The sequence below is a fragment of the Anas platyrhynchos genome, chromosome 4 (assembly GCF_047663525.1).
Source record: "Anas platyrhynchos isolate ZD024472 breed Pekin duck chromosome 4, IASCAAS_PekinDuck_T2T, whole genome shotgun sequence".
Classification (NCBI taxonomy): Eukaryota; Metazoa; Chordata; class Aves; order Anseriformes; family Anatidae; genus Anas; species Anas platyrhynchos.
In genome coordinates, this window is record NC_092590.1 from 64,222,926 (window position 1) to 64,248,770 (window position 25,845).

At 40.3% G+C, this 25,845-nt stretch overlaps 1 protein-coding gene and 1 long non-coding RNA gene across 3 annotated transcripts; one reads left to right on the plus strand and one right to left on the minus strand.

The window, feature by feature from the left end:
* Positions 1 to 402: 402 nt before the first annotated feature.
* Positions 403 to 12,712, minus strand: LOC119716803 (uncharacterized). Of its 2 annotated transcripts, XR_005265476.2 has the most exons (3): positions 12,559 to 12,708; positions 3,562 to 3,611; positions 403 to 616 (listed from the first exon to the last, which is right to left on the minus strand). It is a non-coding gene; the product is annotated as an uncharacterized lncRNA (long non-coding RNA). The 2 variants fall into 2 exon arrangements; XR_005265475.2 differs by lacking the exon at positions 3,562 to 3,611 and having other exon boundaries at positions 12,559 to 12,712.
* FGFBP1 (fibroblast growth factor binding protein 1) lies at positions 10,943 to 13,440 on the plus strand. Its single transcript, XM_005016971.6, has 2 exons — positions 10,943 to 11,087; positions 12,307 to 13,440. The coding sequence occupies exon 2, from the start codon at positions 12,332 to 12,334 to the stop codon at positions 13,046 to 13,048; it is 717 nt and encodes a 238-aa protein (XP_005017028.4). The 5' UTR covers positions 10,943 to 11,087; positions 12,307 to 12,331; the 3' UTR covers positions 13,049 to 13,440.
* The last annotated feature ends 12,405 nt before the right edge of the window (positions 13,441 to 25,845 follow it).

Below are 25,845 nucleotides of genomic sequence, written 5' to 3' on the forward strand. Positions count from 1 at the left end.
GAGCACCCATAGAGCCCTTTTGTTCAATGGACCATAGCTATGGAGAATGTTTCAGTGAGCATCTTACCCTGCTTCGGGGCAGCTTTGGGTTTTTAATGGTGCTGAAATGTGGAAGGACTAGGGTTTCTTTGCTGAGCTCAGCTGTATCTCAGAAGGCTATAAAATTCTGTTCTCAGAAGGAATTGGCTAGCTCCATTTGTTTTAAAATCTGTGGTCAAAACATGACCACAGTTAACAGCATGAATCCTAACACCTACCTATTCTGAGGACTGGCTTAAAGAAAAAAAATTTGCAAAAGCACCAGGAAAGACACTTTTACCATCAGTAGTGGAAGTGAGTTCAGACCATCAGACATTAATAAGGTGGCTTTCAGGCCAAATCTAGCAGTATCTGAAGTCTGTCTTCTTTCTATATTTTATTCTATTTTCTACTGAGCCTCAAACATTCAGTCAAAATTGTTAAAATATAACCTTTTCTGAGTTACAGGCACGTGCCAGATGTTCTTGTGAGGAATGAGAGATATCTGGAGTCTCTTTGAGAACACTGCTGGTTTCCAGTTCAGCTGTGAGAACGGGCAGGGGACAAACAGTCTCTCTTCATGTTGCACTTGTTCCTCCTGAAAAGATGAGAGGGTGGTGTCATAAATAATTGTTTTAAATATTGCATGAAATAATATTGGACTCAGTATATGAAAGCTGTGGATAGGCAGTGTGGGAAGCAGTTATATGAAGACTGTTCTCTACTAGATACAGCCGTCAGCCCTCTTCCCACCCAGGTTAGTTAACTAGGATAATGATCCTCTTCACCAACACAGAGGAGAAAATCACCAAACTCCCTGACAGCATGAGGTAAAATGTAGATGTGACATTCCCATGCAGCCACAGAAGAACAAATAGAATTAAGCATGGGTAAAAAGTTAATTCCAGTATTTCATATGACAACAGGGGGGAAAAGGGTAGTTTTAATGTTAATTGGAATTGTAACACTATACTTGTAACACCACGGCATTAGCGGTGGCATTCTGATGTCCTGTCATCTGTTTTCAGAAAATGGTTTGACTTCAGTCTGGCTAAAAAGTGTTAAATTTCTCTTTAAAATGTCCTAAATATTTAGAATACTGCTAATCCTTTGCAAAACCAATTAATAATAATAATAAAACATTAATAATACCTAGTATTTAGGATTATTAATTTCTTGTTTGTAAATGATCTCCACATGGAGGAGCTGTAGAGTTAAAAATGATCCAAGAAAAACAAGCTTTTCAAGAACAGCATCATCAGAGATGTCATATCTTCTCTCAGTTAACTGAGCAAGCCCTAAATCTATCAAAAATGCTGAGGGATGTGTCCTTTTAGCTTTTGCTAACCATACAGGTTGCACTAGACCTTGGAAAAATGGGTAAAAAAAAATATTTATTTGTCGTTAGCCTTTATTTGCTATATATCCAAACATCCTGATCTCAGTACGAAGAAACAGAAAGATTTAAAAGAAGACTTGTCCATTCCCTTTGTCCCTTCTATATGCTTTCAGAGAGACATGTCAGATGTGTGGGCTGGGAGCTTTCAGCATCTTCACAGTAGCTGTAAGACACAAACCTTTACAGGTTTTTGACTGGTTGAGCTTCCAGCAGGACTTTTCAGAGCCCTTTCCAGATGTGAGCTCTTGAGCCCTACAACCCACGTGCATTTAAAGGATGTTTTTGCTATGTTCCAAGGATAACCCAAAGATTACAGAGGATAAACTTTATAGACAACTTGTTAGTGCATAGGGCCGGTTATGGTGGCTGACGGTGTTTGTGGAGGCATAGCTTCTATTAGCCCAAGAACACTTTCTCCACATAGATAAAATAATTTCTTCAAATACAGTAATCTAAATCAAAAAAAGGAGTTGTCACAACTGCAACTGTGACTGTATCTTATCACTCTCCCTGCTGATGTAACTGTGGTGGTTTAGAGGCGTGGAGCCAGGGCACTATCAGCATAGCTTTGCCATCATATTTTCAGTCAGGAGAAGTTCTGCACTTGGAGTGAGCTCTCTGTCAATTCCTTTCCAGCTGAAATCAACTGAAATCAAAAATCTTGTTATGTATTTGCAGGATTGAAGTCTCTGTGGTGGACAGAGACCCAGCCAGGAACTAAGCACCTACTGCTACCAGCCTACTTTCCTCACTGCAGTGGGATGGGGAGAGAAATGGAAGAGCAAAAGCAAGAAAAACTTGAGGGGCAAGATAAGCACAATTTAGTGAAGGAAAGAGGAATAGAAAACCACCAAGTAATGCAAAGACAGTCACTCTCTACCCCTCAGAAGCAGGCTGATGCCCAGATGCTTTCCAAGCAGTAGCTACGCTGGAAAGAGCCCTCTCCAGTTTTATGGCATAGGATGGCATTTAAATGGTGTGGAATATCAGTGGGTCAGTTGGGGTCAGCTGTCCTGGCCGTGTCCTCTCCTGATGTCTTGTGCACCACCAGCCTCCTCGTGGTTGGGGGCAGAATGAGAAACAACTAAACCTTAACACTGTGCAAGCACTGCTCACTAGTAGCTAAAACTGGTGTGTTATCAGCCTTGCTGTGGTCACAGATCTAAAGCACAGCACCACATGGGCTGCTACAAAAAAATGACTTCCATCCCAGACAGACCCAGCACCGTTTCATACACCTCAAAGTCCCTGGTTTCCATTCCTGCTTTCCTATTCATGGAACAATTTCCTAGTTCCTGATTTCTGTTTCCCCACTATATTTAAAAGGTGTACTTGAAATAGAGGAAATAAATGTTTATTCCTTATCAAGTGCTAGAAATGTCTTGTTGTACTTGGAACCAGTGCTAAAGACCACAAAATTGCCAGGCACTGATAAGCTTATAGGAGTTTATGCAATATATTTTCTCAGTTAGGGTAAGTTCATCTATTCTTCTCACTCCACGCACAAATAAATACACCCTTTATTTCAACAAATATATAAATAAAACTACTAATATTAATGGCCTAAAATGAAAGGGAGAAAACTATTCAATATTATTGCATATTGTATATAATATTGTATATTATATATACATTTGTGTATATGCACAAATATACAAGTTTACGGATACAGCTTACTTTATTCACAGACCAGCTTAAAGCTTTATGGAAGGGATCTAGAGAGCAGCTAAAGCCTGGAGCTATCCCTGATAGCAAAAATACACGATTGAAAGCCCAGCTGTTCTGACCAGGGCTGTGATAGAGAAAAACTGGGAAGGAAGTCCAAATCACTTTGATTTCTTGAAGTGAGTGCTAGAAAAGATAATTGCTCCAGCTTGCTTGAAAACAAACAAACAAACAAAAACCCACTGTTGATTGTATCAGTTCAGATCACAGATGGTTTATAGAAGCCTAAGGACAACCTTGAAAAAGTGGTCAGCAGCTAGGAAAGACTTCTTTCTAATGTATCATGTCCTGGCTTGTACACACTCTAACTCCCTTTGCTTTCATTCTGTATCATGCTGCAAGCATGCCGAGGTGCAGGTGAATTTCACTGCTGATCTGGTCAATACTTGAAATGTTCCAAACCACACTGTAGCCCTCACCTGATCTTGGCTCACTTCATCTGTGCAGGATCGATTAACAGCTTTGCTGCCTGTAAAAAAGTAATTCAGTAGAGACTGTTGTGTATACCAGAGAAAAAAACTAAAACAAGTGCTTAATTCAAATGTCAAGGACTAAGAAAAAATCTTACTTTTACGAATGGGTGGATTACAACTAGAAGAGGTTGAATGTCATTTCTTACTCTTGTCTTCCTTTAGCAACACCACCAGCATTGCCATTGCCTTAGTGCAAAGGCTTTTTTTGGCCATTCAGTTGGATAATATTTTCCTGCAATGCTTTAAAGAGAGATCAGGATTCATGGCAGCTGAAAGATTTTTTTTGGTTGTTGGAATGTTAAATTCAGTGCTTATGGTAAAGAGAACTGCTCGTAAAACAGTCCCTTGTGTCCCAGTCAGACCTGTGTGATGATTTCATCTGAGCACAGTTCTTCCTTCTTGTTGACGTGCTTGGCTCACCATTACCCTGGGTAGACTCCCATCTGCTGGCAGACAATAATTTACAATGGCATCTTTTTATTATTTTACTCATTTTATGGTTCTTAAGAGAATAATCCTTTGTCTGATTGTATCTCTGAAGCTGTTTTGGTCAGACAGACAGGCTCTTGCATTGCTCTAAGCTATAAAAATCTCAGTAGACAAAAGTTCACATGGCAAGCAGTCAATAGTTGTTTTCCCTGGCTGCCAAGACAACTTGAGTGTGCCCTGAATATGGTGAATCAGTGCTAACAAATCAAGCTGCCAGCTCACTCAAATAAAACCACAGAGAATTGTATGATTGCGCTTGGAGAATCTTTAGCCATGATTGAGATAATGGAAGTGTTAACTTCCATTAAAGCCAAAATTAAACAAAAATATGTAAAATTCAGTGTTTGAGGTTAAGTTCTTTCTGACTTTGGCAAAATCGGTATGAAGAACACATTTCTGTATAGTATCACTCCATTTTAAACGATATTTCTTCTATTATTTTTCTTTTTAATCAAGTATAGCCTTAGTATTCTATGAAAGCTAAATTTAAAGAAGAGGAAAAACTTTTTTTTTCTTTTGTAGTAAAGGACATTTAAATTCTGTGATTATCTCTGAGTAAGAGAGAGTAGCCTAAGAACTCCAGGATTTGTATTGATCTAATCCTCTCTCTTCTTTGGTGACCCTATAGGATTATCAGATGCAAATAAGCAGGGATCAAAATCTTAGGATCTGCTTATTTCAGGATATGTTTTTCACTAACCTTTGTATAGTAGCAATTATCTTTATTAAATAGTATTTAACAAATGTGTAGATGAGAGTAGTCATGTTAGCTAGTAATTGCAATTATTTATAAATATTGTTTTGTCTTTGAATTGTCTCAAAGGGAAACTTTCTTGAAGTTTGGTTCAACATACTTTCATAGTAAAATAAGGGAGAGCAGGCACCTCAGCTTTTACTATCCTTGTTTGAATTTGAGCAGCCTCCTCCTGACAAAACTAAAAACACCTGTCAGCCCCATTTGGCAGCAAACTATTCCATCCCATGTGTGCATGTGGTCCTCAGAATTTTCCTCCATGTCATCTGGTGAAATTTCCTCAACATCTCTGAAGCACATTCCTAACCGCTGTGCTCCATCCTTGGCATCCTTGGCTCAAATTCATCAAAACCATTTACATTTTTTCAAACAGCTACCCTAGCCTAAGAGATAAAGCAATTCTCTGTGGATCTGAAAACAAACTCACCCTTCTCTCACTGTGCATTAGTTCATGGGAGCACTCAGTGGGTAACCGGTGACCAGCACTGGTGGCCAGGGGTGAGCTGGGAGCCCATGGGGGCCAGGCTGAAGAGAAACAGCAACTTGGCAGTAATGAATTTCAGGGTACTTTAATCAAAATCTTGCCAAGATAACGCAGCAAATAAACAGAGACTAACCCTGTTTAAAATGGTAGTGGGAACCTTTGCGTGAACGTATGCTGTGCTGTTTTGCTGTAAAAGAACTTTGCCTTTTAGTGTTGCAAGGTGCTCTGCTTTTATTGTCTTATAATTATTACACAACTCTCATACAGTTTCTGCTGTTCTCTCAGTAACTTAAAGCTAACATTTGTTTGAATCAGCTATTTTTTTTTTCCTCATCTGGGTTTTATGATATCAGTTTTCACCAGGATGTTCCTCTTCCGATTAAGATTTTAGTTTGAGCCAGTTTGTGAAATAATTGGGCACTGTTGCAGTTGCACCAAAGAGTGAATCTAAGCCTAGTTATTTTACTAATAGGAATTTAACTCTAGGTGAGAAGTGGCTGAAAATTAGTTAGCTGATGAGTTTGCTTCTGCTTCCTTTCAAATAGTTATGCCTCCATGTAAAATAGTGAACAGATCTCAAAGCACTGAAGCTGTCAATGTGTTTGTGGTGAACAAGCATCTTCCAGAGGTGTGCCAATAAGCTGTGGATTATTCCGACCTGTTGGGCATGGACAGTGAAATGCAAAAAAGCTGTCATTGATGCCACTGCCTATGTGACAACTTTCTTGCTGCTATGTAAAGGGGCTTCAGTGTTTAGGGCTGCTGTCTTCCTGTCTTTTGTAGATACTACATTCACAGAGTGAAAAAAGAAGTAAAGTTACACCTGATTTTTTTTTTCAGCTGGGAATGGAAGTGAGGAGCTGGAGAGCAACCCACCATCATGCTAAACGGGATATTGCACTTGGAGGTATGGGTATGATTGTCATGTTTGTTAACATACGGAGTCTTTCAGTAGATATTTTCAGCAAAATGGTGTACCCCTACAGGCTGTGAATGATTAAATGTCATTAATAAACTGTGCAGGAATAGACTAGTCTGTTTTAATTATAGTAAGAATTGCATGTTCAGAACGTGTGTGCCTATACACTGAAAGTGTCTGATTTACATGTATTGATGGCGTTCCTTTACTCAAGGGAAAAACGTTGAATGCTAGTCACATAAAAAGATAAAATTAAAAACAAGTAATAAAAAATGATAGTAATAATAATAAAACCACTGAAAGTAACTGCAGCTTACCATCATCCACATGGTCAGGTTGGTAATTTTTAAAAGAACTCTAGTCTGTAGAGTGCTTAATGTCATTCTTTCTTCAGGTCATGCACCAAATACATATTCACTTCTAGTCTATATTTAAAAGCATGAAGTGAGGTTTGTAATACACATGCCTGATCCCGTCCTTTTAACAAAGTTTGCAACGTACTGCAGGGAACTGCTGCGGGGCACATTGTGCCAAGTGACACAGTTTTCAAGGAAGCCTGTGTGCTAAAAGGAAAGTCGTGACAAAGGGATTGATCCTTCAGATGTCCCTTGAGCACCATTGAAATAAATTATTCCTTTTATATCCTTGGAACGTTACCTGGTGCTGTGAGTCACTCTCCATCACCAGAATTGCTTGAATGCTGCCGAACTGTACTCACGAGCATTAATTTGAAGTGTAAACAACTGTTCCCTTGCTGAATCTATTTTAATTCATTCTGTCTGAGCATTTGCATGGAGAACAAAATCCTAGTGCCCACATGTGTGACTCACAAATAGCTAATATTCTGTATTAGGTAGATGTGATATATCTAAATATAGCTAATAAGTATAGCTGTATTTTCACATGGTCAAGGAAATTCATCAACTGTTTACTGTTTGTAAGCAACCTTTTATTCTTTGGGGAAAAGTGTCTATATGAGCAGGAGGCTCACAATGATACACAGATGACACCACAAGCAAATTGCACTTTGCAATTAATGCACCAGCGCAAATAACAAATGATTTAAACAATAACAATTTCTTATGTAAGACCTGTATTTATTTGTGGATAATATATGAGCAATGTTAGGACTAAATAGAAAATACTGTGCGTCTTCCAAGCCTATGAATCACAATCAAGAATACGGATAAAACTTCCTCTTTGCTTGAACAGCAGAAAGACACCAGCTAGATTTAATCCTATCAGTTCTAATGAAAATAAAATGCTGATTAACTACCCTGATTTTCAGTCAAAAAGGCAGCAGGGATACAAATGGTTGAAGATTCTTCAATATAAAACTCACATTGGGATTTCAGTATCCACAATTGTAATTTTCAGTTACTGCTTTTCTTTCCTACTACTGCCAAATGTTTTATGTGCCTGTCTTTTGATTTTAATAAGTAAACAGGTACCCATAAATCTGACCTTGGCAAATCAGCTGTTCAGATTTGCCATATGTTGCATGGATCGAGCAGTTTTCCAGTTATTAGTCTGCACCGTTTGTTCCGTGGCAGAACTGTGCTTGCAGTTTACAAGCAAACAGCATTTCAGCTCAGCAGAGGGCAAGATAAAGACATACTTTAAAATGTGCACGGATGAAAGAAAAAAATACTTTAATTGAAAATCATGTTGCAAACAAGTTTTTTAGCAGTTTTTTTATTGTTGTTGTTGTTGACAGTTAGGAGCTGATTAAGCATAATTAATTAGGAAATGAAAATCCTACTTTAATTTTGTGTACTTTCTTTTCCTGATGAAAGCTGAGGAAATCAAATATTCTGATCACCTGAAAGTGGTGATGAGGCAGCTCCCAGTAGGATAACTGGGGTGAAATGTGAGTAGATACTACATGGTCAGGTAAGTTAAAGTAGCCATAAAATACCAGTCCATGTCTAATTCAAAAAGTAAAAAGCAATATTCTGGGGACATATCAATGAAACTGGAGGGTATCCAGGCCAGCCTCCACAGAATGAGGCTACATTTCATGCACCACAATAAATAAATCTTCTTTTACTGGGATTTTGAAATCATCTAAGCAGGTTAGGCAAGAAGTCCATCTGTCCAGGACAGATCATCTCGAAGATGTAATCACCCTTACCAACAAGCACTTGGCTGCAAAATTCTCTAAAGACATTTCCTCATGCTGGAGGAGCAAACGTGTCCAGAATGCCATGACCTCAGGGAGGGAATATTAAAGCAGCAGAAAGGCAAATCTGCCTCTGCCCAGCCTTTTCTCTCCCCATCTTCCCCATTATTTATGAAGCAGGAAGATATGTACCATCAACAATGGGGCAGCTAACAATGACTGGCAATTTGGCTAGGCAAAAACTGTCAAAATAGGCAGTTTTCAAAGTGATGAGTGGTGGAAGGCTCCAGTATTTTCAATACATTGTGATTAGTTTCTCCAGTAAAGAATATTTTATGAATATCAGAAAAAAATGATAATGATATTGTAACATCATGTACAAGATTAAGCATCATATTTCCTTTCCAGGTAAGGAGCATCTGGTGGACAGGCATTTCCTGATAGACATCTCAGAGAAAGCCTGTGGCAGAGCCAGAGCAGGAAAGCATAATTCCTCATTTTAACAGTGCCTGAGTTTCCTTACATACTTCTTTGTAACATTCCTCTCCTCTGTCTATAGAAGTTGTTTAGCCAAAGTAGATTCAGACAACTATTTTAGATACATCCTAATTATACTATTGCTCTTAAGGACGAAGGTAGGCAATACCTGTGGAAGAAACAGAAATAACATCTCCAGTGTCGATTACATTTCGCATTGTTTTCCAGGTTCTCATGAAGGGAGAGAGAGAAATGAAGGAAGGAGAGGCTGGAGGCAGAGATTAGAAACAAAGAAACTAGAAAGAAGTTAAAAACTGAGGCCATATCTGTCATGTCAGATCATTCAAAGAAATGGATTTGCTGATAAGGGCGTAGAGATTGCAGGCTTCAAAGGTTAATGTTTTATTGGTTTGTTTTGTGGTTTTATTTTTGGTGATATGCCCAAACCAGCTCCTGAATCTGTCACCCAAAAATCAATTTGTAGTGTGCTTACACAAGGCAATGGAGCATGATAAAGACATACCTGAATTCATGCCAGAACCTGAGGTAGTGTATGTAGCCACTTTGGCTTGACGCTGTCCCTCGAGTAGTTAGCCCTGGTGAGAGGCTCATTAGTTTGGGCACTTGGCCACACTAATGCAGCTGCACTGTTTGATGATCCAAGCTAAAGCCTGCAGACACTACTGTGCATGCTGTGTGGTGTCAGTTTGGGATTCCTGAGCAGGATAGTCCCACCCTGTCTTCTCTCCTATGTTATCTTTGTTCTCTGATTCCCATCCAATCTGGCTCACTGTCAAACATCTTCTGATCCCTGAGTCACCCCTGCCCCTATTCATTAGCCCTTGGCAGTGCTAATCACAAATCTTCCACATTTAGTGGACTTTGCAAATAGTTTCATACCACCTCATGCCAGTCAAAGGGGCACACAGCAGGTCCAGTGTCTCAACTTGATGAGAAGCACCCCAGGGAGCTGAACAGATACAGAAGGCTCCCCAGATAGTTGTGGCACACAGGTCAGACCCTTAGTATTTCAAGTACATGAATCCTCTTCCCCACTTTTCTGTCACTCACACATTGCAGAGCTACCCATTTTCTTCCTTTTTTGGCTTCTGATTTTTTTTTTTTTTTCCAGAATATGAACAGTCTCCTCATTGCCAGACCAGCTCAGACAACTCCATCCCTATAGCTTAGTCCCTTTGTCTCATTCTATTTGTACCCTATGGGAGAGCTGAAGAGTAAGACCTGCTTATCTTATACCAGTTTCTACTTTCACCTCTTCTGGCATCCCACCTTTTAGTCTTGGAACTATTTCCACAGCACACATAACAAATGTCAATGCTTGCTACTCTATCCATTCTCTAAGGGAAGCCAATTCCCAGTTCTGAATGCATATTTATAAGCATTTGTATATTTGCCTAATATTCGCTTTTTCACTGGCATATTCATTTTCAAATTAATATATTAGACATAATCCAATAATGAAATTTCATCGATAACCCATTTCTTTGCATACAGAAATGCTGGCAGAGAGAGAAGCATGTGGATCAGTGCTGTGCAATTGGTCCCAGCTCTCAGACCCCATAACAGTCACTGAGGGAGCTTCAATCAGTTCCTGAACTTCATGCTTATGATCATCTTGCTATGATTAATGCTGTCCTTAATGGAGAATAGTTACTTATTTTAAAACGTTCCCCAATACTTTGTGTGTCTGTGACAGTAGGTAATGAAATGTTCTAAAAACAACTTTGAAGTGCTTTGTGGAATGATTTTCATTTTGCAAAGACTCACCAAACACTGCTACCCAAATTCTGCTAGGCACAGTGGAAGTGCAACTCATTGAGGGTGTTGCAGGATACATCTCTCAATGCCTGGGAAAAGCTTTTTTAGAGAAGCTCATGATCTAATAAAGTTCTTATCGTTGTGCATGAAAAGGGAAGGACTTGGCTAAAGTAACATCTAATTTACGCAAACACACCTTGTCACCCCACCATAGCTGATTTTTGTGTGTGCTGAGAATGAGAACTGGCATTTTTCCAAGGAGGTGTGTCAGAGGTAAACGAACAAGGCACTGAAGTATCCTATTGTGTTGTAATAGTCTTGCTGGAGACCTGAAGGTGTGTCTCTGCCTTTATAAATACCACACTGCTTTTACAAGTAGCTCCAATCCTTCTGAGAGAGACAGGTTGCATCTTGAGTTATATTTGGCTAGCTTCACATCCTGTGCAAGGTATGTCTTTTAGTTATCTTGCTTTTGCTCTGTTCTACTTACAACAGAAAGTTATTGTCATGTCAGTATTTATATTAATCTTATTAGCTGCCATATTTCCGATAGAACTGTAAATACCACATTTCATGCAATGAAAATCTCTGCATGTATAATAAGGCATGAACCAAGTCAGGTAGGAACTATGCAAAAATGGGAGCTGCTTCTATACTGCTGCCTATGTGTTCTAGATTAATACACATATGTAACTAAAGGTATTTGCAGAGGATTGAATGTTGAAATAGGTTCCTTCTAACACGCCTGTACATGGATTTCTGCTTTCTAACATGATTACAGAAATGTCTGTGATGGAAACATCTGAACATTACATTTGGGGATCCAATCCACTAAATGTGGCATTTAAGCCCTCTACTATTATGGTGTGCTCTGCCAGAGCTTTGATCCTGGCAGATGCTTCATAAAGAGAAACACCTACATAAATAAATATACTCTGTGCCCAGTAGCTTTAGACACAGCCAAGTATACTGCAGGTGCTTTCAAAAGTAAAAAGTAGTTCTGTTTGTTTAACAGTCAAGGCAGTAAAGAATGCAGCTGAAGTTGCTTCTTTGGTGTATGAAAAAGCTACTTTTTTCTTTTTCAATAAAAAACTTAAGTGCTGGCACAACTAGTGAATTAAGTCAATTTGAAGGATGCCTAGGAAATAATTATGCTCAACTTAAATCACATGGTTTCCTTTCTATTTGGCACATTTTTGAAGAAAAGCCAAAGGTTGGAGTCAAAATCGTTTATGTGACATTCACAACATAGGAGATCATGGGCACAAGAGTTGCTTTATATGGTATAACATAAGATCTGAGACTGACAAGTCCACTGGTCAAATTTGTTCTGTGACTGCAGGAGGGACTTTAGGGTACCTCAGTCACTGGGTAGGGGCATGTCCTGGGAAAGAGTCTCTTCTGTTCCACACTGTTTAGGTAATTAAGAAATTGGATCAGAAGGACATACCTCATAGCCAGCTATGTTTCTCAAAAAATATATATATAATTGTTATAGAAACCAAGTATCAGGCACACAAAGGGCAGAGGATCTTGCCAGTAACATCATTTTCATAGGTATCAAGGAGCAGTGCAATAGCAGGTCTGAAATACTGCATGCATCTGACATATGGAGTCCAGTATGAGGTGAAAATATTTTAATACATGTATGTTTTTCTGTTTTGAAGGCAGATAACAGGCAAAACAGAAACCATGAGAATCAAAAACTTTGGACTTCTTTGTGTGTTGATTCTGGTCTCCCAGATGCTACTAACCAGCTGTGAAAGACAGAAGGAAAGAAAAAAGGGAAGACAAGGCATAGAAAACAGTGGAAAAAAACAGACTGAATCAAACCAAGAGAAAGAAAAAGGGCAGAAGCCAAAAGGAGGAAAAGCATCTCCTAAAGGCAAATTTAAAACCAAAGAAAATGCTGAGTGTACCTGGGCAGTGACCGGCATGGATGCTGCTACCATACGAGTCGAGTGCACCAACAGCAACAGCAAGTTCTGGTGTGAGTTCTCTGGAGACCCTTCCACCTGTCCACACTACGCAGCAAACCAGAAATCCTACTGGAAGCAAGTCTCCCGATCCTTAAAGAAGCAGAAGCAGATCTGTCAGGACCCCAGAAGCATCCTCAAATCCAAAGTGTGCAGGAAAGGCCCACAAAGTGCTCACCTCATACTGACACGCTCAAGCCTCCTGCCGTCGGTGGGTCCTGCGAAAGGGGATGCAACCCACCACAAAAAAGAAGTGACACAGGTCCCAGCCGCTGCCTCTGAGCCTGGCAAACAGCTAGAGCACAGCTCCCAAGACTGTGTCGAAGACGTCGATTACATTGATCAGAAGAAGGTGGCTGAGGAATACTGTCCAGAGAGTCTGCTTTCCTTCTGCAACTTTTTTATAACAATGGTGCAAGACAAAAAGTGCTGAGGACGTGTTTGCAAAGCCCTGTGTCATGAAATTCTTATCTCTACTAAGCGACTGCAAACTCATCCACATCTTACTCTTATGTGATATAGTGTATATAAGAAAAAAAGTCACACAGCTGTATATTTATATATATTTTTTGATTTTGTTTTTACACAGCAGACTACACTTGGCATAGCTGAAGATGTATAGACTTTATTTGCACACAGATTTCTACACAAGTGTTACCAATAGATGTTACGTACTCTGCACAGAGGTGTCTCAATAGTCTCTTTGCCCCTTTTTGAGCTGTGCTAGCCAAAGGGATGAATTCAGTGCTATGCACTTCTTGGTTATGTACTATACTTTTAACCTAAAAATTATTAAGTAAAATAAACTTCAAAATGTACTCAAAATATTCTCTCTCTCTCTGTATTTAACTAGATTTTTCTGTAAATGCTAAGCTTTTATCAAAGACTGACCATTCACAGGATCTAGGCAGTCTCGCCTATGAAGCAGTTTTAACAAAACTGCAACGTTGCAGAATTCAGCTTTCTCAGCCAGAGCATGCAACATTTTGATCTGAGGGAAATACATCATCATCAGGTTTTCATCAATGTCATAATGATGGGCAGCAAGATTTCCAGATTTTCATTATTTTACAAAGCTTCAGCTTTCCAATCTCATCAAGGGATGTCAGGAAACTTTGCAAACTTCAATCCTCCCATTTCTCCTGTAGTTTGAAGCACATTTTACTCTTTTTAGTGTAGGTAAACTGAGACATAGAGATAAAATGGCTTGTCCAAGCTTGTATGCATGCCCAGGACTGGACTCCTTCCTCAAGCAGCTAAAACACTTATGCTCAGCGCTGCCTGTACTTTCTTTTGAAGTTCCACTGTCTGTTCTCTTTATGTACAGACACCACCAATAAATACTTTTCCTTGTGTTAGACTTCATCTGTATTAAAAAATAATAATAATCCAACCTCTGAAAGTAAGAACAGAGATTTTAGAAAATAATGATGATCCTTGGTAATATTTGAAACTTCAGCTGGAAGAAAGGTAGTATGCAAGTTTTTATATGTTTAATATGCCTCACTTTTCCAGTGGCACTGGGCTAGGAAGGATAATCTGCCACAGTGATTCACCTGAAGAAACGTGAGCTTTCATGAAATACAATTTTCCTGATCATTGCTAGCAAATCAAAATAGTATTTCTGTCTCTTGAGAAAATATAGCCTCTTCCCTTCTGTAATTACCTCACTGCTGCCTCCTGGGTTGACCTCAACCTTTAAAGAACATTTGTAAGATGGGTAGTTATGAGTAACTTTTTGTTTAAATCAAAATGTCTGGGGAGGACATTTTAATGTTACTCGGACTTGTTGCTGCAGTAATAGAGGCCCAGGCTGTTATTTAACATCAGTTAGTTTTTTCCTTGCAATGAAAAATTAACTTAGCAAAAATATTTAAATTCAGGTGGGAGGACTCCTCAATAGGAGAGTAAAGGAAAGTGCCACTAAACACACAGCTTTTCATTTTTAGCTTGCTAGTAGGGACTGTGCCTTCTCACATAGGGTTGAAATGATTTTGGTGGGATCAGGAAGAAGGCATGGTACTGGCTTTGGCATTAGCCACAGTGTTTTAAAGAGGACTTCTGGTTTTCTGGAGGCTCACGTAAGTATTTCATATTATATTAATTTACATTTTTTTTGCTAGTTAAGATACAGCTAGTGGCAAACTAATCTCTGTGACTAATGTCTCAAATGTAGGATGCTGCCATTACTCAGGCAAACTGTAGTCTCAGAAGCGTTCAACAGGTCCCTCTTACTGGATTTTCAGCTCCTGCACGCCCTATGGTGTTAGTGGGTGTTAGCAGTGTAAGCTCTGTCAGACTGATGCCCACAGCAAAGCCAAATTCCAGTGAAGGGGCATTAGCGCTAACTCTGAGCAGGCTGGAAGACACAGCCAATCTGGTACCGAGCAGGGCAGAAACACAGCTATCGGTTTCTTATTAATGTAGATCTGTAGGCATGAGGTTTCAGCTTCTAGAGACCTTGTGTTTTGGCCTACACCACTTTGCATTGGGAGAACGCTGAGATAAGAAGGTCAGAAGATGCAGAGGAAGGATGAGCACACCTATGGCTCAAGCAATCATATGCTGTAGCAATTAATTATGAACATCTAACCTGATCTCCAGACTCCTATATATTAGTCCCAGGTCACAACCAGAGTACTAGACAAGGCTGGATTAAAAGGCTTAATTGTTCCAGACATTTTGGAAAATGCTGAATCCCAGCTGCCATTAGCTGCTGGAGTACTAATGTGAGTAGTTGGTTTGCCTGATGTGTGATCCGCCCCTCTGCACTGCCAGGAGGCACTGCTCTCCTCTCTGTGGCTGCTGGCAGCCACACACAAGGAGCCAGTGACATATCCCAGAGCAAATTCCAGTTGGGGATTCCAGAGCTGTGAGTTGCATCGCTGCGTGCAGGACTGTCAGCACCCGTCAGCCATCTGTGGGACCTGCACTTTCTTTGTCAGGGATGTATTACATTTCTTCATCTGTGTCCTTTTTTTTTTTTTTTTTTTTTTTTTTTTTCAGGACTGACTTTTATCTTCATACGTGCCTCTTTCCAAGAGGAAAATGCCCAATCTTAGTATTTCCAGGATACATTTCAGCTGCGATGTATGGGGTTGTTCCAGCATCCTACAAGGACAGGGTGGAGCACCAGGGAAGAGTTCACCATATGAGAGTGAACATATCAAAACTATCTCAATCAAAGGACTGGATTTTTAGAATTCCTTGTACATGTAGGGTGTTCATTAGAAGGGCACGTCTAAGAAACTTCAGGGAGTTTCCCTGTTTTTGCAGCGTAGAATGCTAATACATTTGGTAATCCCTGTAGATTATGGATCATTTTTAGGTGGACACAAGCCCTACATACTCCTACAGATTCTCAAACTCTCACCAAATTTCAGAGAAGCTAAAAACTGTTAAATGAAGAAGAGAGAAAATTTTCAAAGTTAAACATTTTTCTGAAGTTAGTTGTTATTCAGTGACTCTGATCTAGAAAATTTTAGATGTAACTCTGTATTCACTAGGAAGTGGGGAAGTATTTTTAGTGTCTAACAAACAGCTCTGGCAATGTATTGTAACTTAAGAACCTGTAAAATTTTGGCTCCTTTAATTTTATTATTATTATTTTATTCTTCTATTATTTTCCGTAGTACGGCTTCCACTCACTTTCACACACAATTTCATCCTAATGAGTTTCCGTTTCTTTTGCAACCTCCTTTATTCGTTTACCACGTTGGCAGCAGTACAGATTGCACATCTAATCTCTCGTGTTGCATGACTGCTCGTAGGAGAACAGAGCCCAGTGACTCAACCTTCTTGCTTCCAAGAGGGCCCTGCCCTCCTCTTTCCCCGAGGGCGCCAATGAGTACCCACCGCCTGATATCACCTCACCTGAATTTGGCCAACCGTTGCAGAGGCTGAATGTTCAGACATGACACATTTTACACGGCTGTGCTCAAGCCATGTAGACATAGTTGAACCTAGATAACAAATTCCACTCCCTTTTCCACCTTTACCTTATTTTTTTTTTCTGATGCTGCCCTGAGCAAGGCAGCTCAATACTTGTTGGTAGCTGCTGCACCTCAGCCATGCCTGTGCCTGGATTTTGTTCCATTTCCATATATTGTATTGTGTGTTCCTCTAGGCTACCTCCAAGAGTGACACCAATTTGTTTAGCACACTGGGGCTCGATCAAATGGGAAAATCCAACTTTGAGGCCATTCCAGCCCAATCTCATCACTAGGGCAGTGGTACCCTCTCATCCCTTGCTGGAGTACACATGGCTCCTTGCCCACTAGCACCACAGATGATCAAATAAATCCTACAGATCTCAAGACCACCGTAGGTACTCCTGTGTTTTAATGTCTTTGAGTTTCTTTCTGCTCCCTCCCTTGAAACAGCAGGGGAACTTTGAACTGAACTTGCAGTCATCACATCCCTTCAAAGAACTAGAGAGAAGTCAGAGTACAAGAAGCCTGGCAGGGTTCAGACACTAAACACGGAGCAGAAGTCAGAGTACAAGAACCCTGGCAGGGTTTCAGTTATTAGACTCTGGACACATGGTGGTTTTAAAAGGACATTTTGGTCTGTCTTCCGAAGTTCCTTACTGGTTCCCCTTGAAATAGCTGTTTTAAGACAAAGTGATAAGGAAGAAGTGATAAAACCGTGAGGACTTGCCACCAGGCTGCAGCCACCTGGCTGCCTGATCATACCTGGCACCATGTAGAAACGATAAACTTAATTAACCTGAGGCTCCCTGGGACCGTGGAAGTCTGACACTGATTTCCAGGCAACAAACAGACACATCAAAGGGACTTGGTTATATAATGAGAGGCTGCAACATGTCCAAAACTGCCTGTGAGCGTGCACATATAAGCACTTCGTGGTGCTTCATGTATGCCAGGGGAGGGGAGCGCTGCTCCAGTCAGCCAGTGTTTGATGTTAAAATGGATCTTAAAATCCAGGAATTACAGCATTATCTGTAACAGTAATGTATTCTCTATATCCATAATACGTGCACTAATTATATGTACTAAGTGTGCTTAGATAACAGGATATTTTTTAAATAACATGAGCTACCTTTGCATGTGTTGCCTAAAGGTGATGTGGTTTCCAGAGTCACTCCAGAGGTGGTGTGATTCCCTGGAAAGCCTTGGACTGCTTTTTACTCCACGGTGGCTGAATCCCAAGATACATGTGCTGTGGCAGCTCTGTTCCTATTCCTTGTTCTGAAGAGCCCTATAAAGGACGACTGCAGTTCTCTGTGGTGCAAGCTTCCAGCGATGTTGTGCCTTGTCTCATACATCTCTGGACATGAGCATGGGCTTTGTTCTGTACGTGTGGCAGCCTACAGACCTCAGTGTCCTACAGGGAGGACTACAGCTAAGTGTTGATCTCAGAGATTCTGCAATCCTCACGTACATGTGCAAGCATATGTGAGCTAAAGAGGCCAGTTTGTGGGCAGAGAAAAGCTGGGGCATCAGGGGATATTGGTTTGTGTATGACTTCAGATAAAATTTTGTCTCAGAAACAGCCCTTGAGCTCACTAGGGGTTGCGTGTGTTGCTGCAGACAGGGTGTTTGGGTTAAAAGAACCCCATCTGTGTTAACTATCAGGCTGCTGGCTGTATGGGGGTGTCTGAGCTCCCAGGTCACTGTCACTGTAAGAGGAAAGATGTTAGTTGACAGTGTCCTGGCCAGAGTCCAGCTAGGTAACTCCACTCTGCTGTCCAAACCCTTCTTAGAGTTTCAATCCAGTGCAGCTTTGGCAATATGCAGTGAGAGGCTCCGGGCCATGGAACTGGAGCAGTATTAATAGAAATGGCATGTGGAAACTTGATGTGGTTTTTCAAAGTAAAAAGAAAAAAAATATGTGTACAAAAGAAATGCTAAGAAACGAACAGATGAGATTCTGGAGGAGTGATGCTTAGTGATGAATAAAGTTATAATTCATGGGAAAAAAAATATAGTAATTTATGTCTATTTTGATTTCAGCATACTACTGTATTTTATTCACAGTACAGTGGACAGTCATAAAAAAAATAAATAAAATCCCATAAATAAAAGAAAGAAAAAAAAAGAGACCTATTTTAGACAGTAATTTTATCATCAGAAGTAAACCAAAATGTTGTCATGGTTTTAAAAACAATTCTTAGACTTTGAACATGTAGTTTTTCCTTATCTAGCTGGAGTATGTTTCCAAGAAAAACTGGCAAAGTTTAGCTGAATGCCACCGCTATCAAATGTAATATTTCTTTCTTGACTTTATGAGCCTACCCCATATCATCATTCAAGTAGCAACTAGTTTTACAGGCTTTTGTGGGAATGAAAGAACCAAAGAAGACCTGTCATATACCAGGATCACTCCAGAAGAATATCACATGAATTCATGTCTCTTTCTTCTCTAAGAAGAACACATGAAATATGCCAGGAATATATGGAAAAAGAAAAATTGTATTAGAGCAAGTTTAGTTAGAGTTGGTGAGTCATTACAAGCTCTTGAGCTAACAGGTGCTTATTAGCTTTTTGAGCCTTTCTCCCTAAAAATTGTAGACAATCTATTTTCCTAACTTTTTGGTACCTATTACTGCAGTACTGAGGTTACCTTAATGCCTGGATTTAGGTTTTTAGTAGTAGATGTTGATACAGGATCATGCTTGCATGGCTCTTCTGAATTTGCCCCTTGCTTGCACCTGTAGCTTAGTTCTGGCAAGGGTACAGCTGACATTTCCAGTACTTAGTATACTGTCTTCAGTCTTTGGAAGTAGCACGAGATTTACTTAGAGATGAAAAGTGACTCACCTTCCTATGGAGCACCAGTCTTCACATAACCCTTCCTATCTCTAGCCAAATGAGTGTTGAATTTGGCTTCTCCTTTGCATTTGAAAACATTCTACTGTTATTCTGTGAGGCTTCCTGTGTTTTACTTTTTGTTCACTCATTTACATAAAAACACTGCTTTTGGGGATATATGTCAGTATTAATGGAGCTCCTCTGGGCTTATGTAACTACTTCCTAGAAGTAAATTTGGCTAATAACCTGTCATTAGGGTTAATTTTATTCTTTGAAATAGCTACTGTAATTTATTACTGACCAGTAAGTCAGAGTTGCCCAAATAAATAACTGTTTTCAAATAGAAGTAATCAAACAACTGAAAACAAGACCAAAGGAGAAAGTAACAAAGGTCCAAGTGAAGACTGTCAATAGCTCTCTCCTAGAGTCATATCTTTTAGATTTCTTCATGAATACAAGACACAGGAGCTACATGAGCTCAGCAAACACGTCAGGCAGTATGACCTGGTGGGTAAGGAAGTTCTTCAGTTCCCCAAAACGTGCAGCTCTGGTCTCTTCATGGTTGTGAGCAGCATACTGAACCGTACATCCAGGCAATAAATCTTTCACTTTGACAATGGGATATCAAATGATGATGGTGTTGGATCATGCCTTTCTCCTTATGTTTGACTGAAATATCTGATTTGAAAAGATTGATAGTTTTTGCAGTACTTAATATTGACTTCCTAATGTTTGCTTGTTAGCTATTTACATGACAAAAGGACTTGCTCTCAGGTTTTTCATCAAAGGAGCTTGTGGAATTAATTCAGAGTAGTATTTGTATAGTTGCTAGATTTGTTCTGCTCAGATAAACACCAAGCTGTTACTTTTTTTTTTTTTTTTTCTGGCAGTAGATATGACAGGAAATTTTAGAGAATGTTACAGGTTATAAATTCAAACAGCAAGATGAGAGGAGAAAGACAAAATGAGTGTTGCTGTGGGTACAATAGAAGCTTCTCTTCTGCTCAAGTTTGGATAACTGGAACAATCTGGGGGATTTTTAGGGAAAAAAGGTACACTCGGTAGAATTGACCAATATCCCCCTTTTACGTCTCTTGATTATGAAACTACAACTTCTGAATCTGCCATGTATGACAGGATTAGATTTGCCTCTTAGAAGATGTTACACAAAAATCAGCAGCATTTCATACATCTGCAGAATGCTAGCCAGGTGCTGTAATTAAACCATTTTCTGCACTACTGCCATCAGTCAAAGTCAGCAGAAAGCAAAAGAAACAACAAGATATCAAAGACTTTCATCCATGCAGAGAGAAATTCGCCTCTGTGCAGGCAAACAACAAAAGGCCCAGCTCAAATAGCCCACCTTGACACCTTCAAAATGATTCAAAACTTCTTTTGCCTGGGTATTCTGCAGCTTTCTGTTCTGTGGATAGTTTAAGTCTGAAGCACAGAAATACCCACAACCAAGTCAGGTAGATGAGAACTCAAACTCTGTCTAGACATGAAAATTCTTGACTAGCAACATTCAATAGTCAATGAAAAAAAATAAACGTACTAAGTTGTACAAGCAAAAGAAATGACAGACATTTATTTCCTGCTGGCAATCTTTGACTTTTTCAAGTGCAGGAGTTGAGATGCATATACATATGTGTGTGTATGCGGGAGTGCATGTGCATGTAGACAGATTCAGAGGGAAAAAATATGCAATTTAAGTATTTATGGTGTCATGCTTCTTGTAAAAATGAAATGCCAGAAGTCTTTTACTCAGAAGATAGATTTTTCTGGTTTTAATAGCTGCAGGGTTCAGAAAGTAGACTTCATGTCTTTGGGGAACAGAGGGCAGAGCCAATCAACGAACGGCTACCTTCATATTACCGAGATTATTTCTGTTTTCCAAATAGGAGAACAGTCAGAAGACTGAAATAACTTCCCTAAGATCATTTATCAACAGAGCATATCTGTAGGTTAAACCTGTTCTTATTCTGAGGTCATTCAATTTTCTAGACTTACATTAAGTATTAACTTGGCTCCAGAATTTACTGTTTGAGTATTCATTTCTTCGGGTCACAATGGAATGGCACTTGGGAACATCATGAAGCCAATTGTCCAGGAGCAATCAATTCCACTGCAGCTTCTGATTTGCCTGTCTGAATGTACCAGTGCTCTCCTTGTAAAGCCCTCCAGACTTCCACCAGCACCTAAACCACCTACACTATCCGAGTTCAAAATGTCAACAGTTGTATTGGCCTTGCAGTTCCTTCAGAAGCTAGAAGTGCTTATGCGGGTGTATGGCTGCACATAAGCAATATGAACAACCATAGAGTGGGAATCCAAACAGATCTAGATTCTGGAAGAACTCAGACCTAATGAGGAGTCAGTCTATAAAAGTAATCCAACAGCCCTATTAAAATTATCAGTCTAGCAGGCCATCCACTCTGTTACTTAAATCAATCAAATAGCTTTAATTTATAAGCAAAAGATATCAGCTTAAAATTCTTGGCAACTTAAAATCATAATGCAGATTATATAACCAGGCAAGTGAACAGAAATGTATGAAAAAAAGGCAATTTAAGATTGTATGAACATGTAAACCATATAAATCATGTAAAATAGTTGTGTGCCTACAATTCCAAGCATATTTAATCTGGGTGGTATTGCGACTGGGACGTGCAGTTATCATGGAGTGCTACTCCCACTCTTGGGCTGGTTGCTTCTGGTCTTTGTTGATGACGGGAAGTTCTTAAAAGTGTCATTTCCTTGCAGCCCAGAGCTCACACTGATCGTTGGCAGTGAGCAATAGTCTCATCCAGTGACTCCTATTATGTCACAATATCCTTCCTCATTTATCTACAGAAATAAACAGACTTCAGTGTTTGCAGCAACATGTGGAATGTTTATTTTCTATAGGCATGTTCCCACTAGTTTAAATGTTCTCGTTTCTGCAACCAGCAAGTAGTCGTGTCCAATTGCAAGCTGCTGATCACAGTCACCTCAGATTACATCTACCAAATACAGGCATGCAGGAGGCTACAACATACCTCCTGTATGCTAGAAATGCCTTTGGGACTAGACAACCTTGTGGTCTTGTTTTCTCTTCTGTATTTGGGATGATAACCATGGGAACAATGGAAAGACGCATTTAAAAAAAAAAAAAAAAGTTCTGAAACTAAGAGAATGTGAACTTGGCTTAGCCCAATAGTTTTTGCATACATCTATGTATTTCCAAATATGCCTCTTGTCCTCAGAAGTCAACCAGTAGGGTCTAAAATTTGAACTCTGAGTGTTATAACAAAAGGTATTTTTTATAGACTCTGCGAGTCTTTGGATTTGGCCTATCAGTTGATGAGTTGAAGATAGGTGAACTATGCTTCAGAACTGATTGGGGAAGTGCAAGCGCTCCTTGTCATTTTGTTACGTGGCACTAAATCACCGAAGACATACTGCTGTTGCATAGGAAACCATGAATAATGGGCACAATCCGAGCAGTGCATTATAGTGCAGACTATTCAGGGGCCTCAGAGGCTCCAGGCTAGAGCATTAAAAGAAATCTCCTTTTAATATCATTGTGGAAAAACAATTACCAGTGTTCCTCTTATTCCAAGTTGATTTATTGTATGTTGCACACACATCTGTCTGGCATTGAGCAGCACATACGAACAACGCTTTTCTTTACTCTTTCCAGAAACCAGGTTGCTTCACTGAACTTTGAGACCTCCCACTGAGATGCTAGCCACCGTGTGAGTGAAGTCTGCTTGATGAAGGCATCATTGCTGGTGAGCTGCCAGGCAGGGAAAAGGGTTTGAAAAATACTCTTTTTCACCCACAAGGAAACTCATGGGCCTTCTTTGTGGTCAGCACCTCACAATCTATGAACAATGGATGTAGCAGATGAAGCAAGCTGGCAATTCAGGTCACCACTATGTGCGTTTTTAAAATGCACGCGCATTGACTTCATTTTTCTGCACGATTCAAAAAGTTTCATGCCTTCTACAGCCACATATAAATCACTCCTGTCCATATGTTGCAATAAATAACCATTGTCCTTGTCATTCCTGTTGCTTTAGACTTCTAGGTAACACTGACAGCTGAGCAGGTCTGCACTATCCATCCTGCCTTAGAGACAAAACAACATGCTCCATGAAGGCTTTCATAGATGGAGGCATGGCCTTTTTGATAATACCTGTAGGTGAACCTTCCTGGTGGCTCCTACTATAGGGAAGACTTGAGTTAAGCTTAAATGCTGCCTGAATAGGCCCACAGTTAGCACAGTGGTGTACAAATAATTAATTCAAACCCCAAAATTGGAAAAAGCAAAGAGCAGTGATAATGTAAGTTCAACCAGTGGTACCCACTGCTAGATATTTTGTTTAATGACCATCTATATGGAGAGATGGATCAAACATAGAATGATAAAATTCAAACAGCCATGTCTGAGATTTCAGTTTAGTTAAAAGCCTACAATTATTCATTATTTATTCAATATATATCATCTGGTAATTAAGAAAGATGAAGTGCCTCAGGATACAAGAGGGACGTGTTTGACTGCATGTAACATACTACCAAAATCTTTGTAGTGCTTAATTGCAAGCAGCAGTAATAGAGTCCCCTGACAAGGAAAGCTATTGGCATTTTGGGTCAGCAATTGTAAGGCCTGGGACAGGAATTACATGCAAAACAAAGAGCAAACTGCTCCAGCATGGGTCCCGCCAAGGTGGCAGCTCCCCCCAGACCCCCTGCCCCTGCATGGGCTCCTCTCCACGGGCTACAGCTTTGGTCCAGGGCCTGGCCCTGCGGGGGCTCTCCATGGCCGCAGCCTCCTCCAGGCCACATCCACCTGCTCCACCAGGGGCTCCTCCACAGGCTGCAGCGTGGAGATCTGCTCCGTGTGGGACCCAGGGGCTGCAGGGGGACAGCCTGCTCCACCAGGGGCCTCTCCACAGCCCACAGGGGAACTGCTGCTGCATGCCTGGAGCACCTCCGGCCGTCCTGCTGCACTGACCTTATGGCCTGCAGGGCTGGTTCGCACTCCTCACTCTTCCAGCTGCTGTATCACAGCAGTTTTCCTTTTCTGAGATACTGAGGCACAAACAACATCACTTATTGGCTCTGCTCTGGGCAGCAGTGGGTCCCTTTGGAGCTGGCTGAAACTGGCCCTTATCTAACATAGGGCAGCTGCTGGACTCTTCTCACAGAAGCCACCCCTGCAGCCCCCGCTACCAAAACCTTGCTACATAAACCCAATACATAATTGTATCTAAAATAATAATTGTATTTATAATAATAAACTAGAAAATTAATATGCATGGCCTTGCCCGAACTTCATCTTTTTCCATCAAGAAGTGTTGTCCTGGACTTCTCTGAGAACTTCATGCATTTACCTAGGATTCTGGACATCCAGTAGTTTGTACAGAGCAGGAAGAAAACAGCACACACATAGTACGTTAATAGATTCTGGACATATTGACCTCATTTCACATGCTGCCTGCATCCAGAGGCAAGTGTAATAGCCCTGTTACAGGAAACGGAGCACATAAAAGTCTGCAGCAGCTTTATGATACTGTGACACAAATGCTAATCTTATCCATGCTACTTGCAACACATGCATTTGATGTATGCTATTGTCTAAGGTGACATAGGTCACACATGGAGTTTTTGTTATTTCTGTGCTATTTCCACTAAGACTTACTCAAAACATAAAAAATAGCCTCTTGACTTACAAGCAGCACGTTGTCCACAGAACCTGCTGATGGTGATTCTGTCTATAGTAAATTAAAATGTTAAAGCTGAGGCTGACAGGTCAAATATCCAATGTTACTCACATTTCATTATAACTGCCAGAAAGTTACAAGTAGTACTGGCCAGTAAAAGATCTTTTACCTGAGGCTATCTCATGAATTTTATAGGCAAGAGCATCCCAAGAAGACCTGTTTCCTACACTGGACAGCTGGTTCTGTTTCTGTTGGTAGCAAGAGCTTGTAACTTTGCAGAGACCTGTTTTGAGTCAGTATATCCGTGGCAGAGAAAACTAATTACAATAATATAAGATCTTTAGACCTCTAGTATGCTACTCTGTCACCCTATTTAATAATGCATGCACATTGCCAATAAATCTGAAATGTTTCCTTCAAGCCCTGAATTTGGGTTTAAATTCCCTGCATCTGCCAGTATGCTAAGCATCTCAGAAATGTGTCTCTTTGAAGGGCATTGAGAGGTGCTGAATGGGAAAGCAGTCAGAGAGGCTGGCTAATCCCACTCTACTCTCCAGAAGCTTCCCTAGTGCAGTTATGGACGCAGTGTCCACGGTGAAACCTTCCAGTTTCTTCACTCCTCTTCCAGCTTTTCATTTCTGGGTCTCTGATGATGGATCTCCTATGCGGCCCTTGGGTGACGTTTTCCTGCAGTAGTTACTCTTTTCCCTTCCTCAGGTCTGAGATGCTCAAGCGGGCCTAGGCAATGG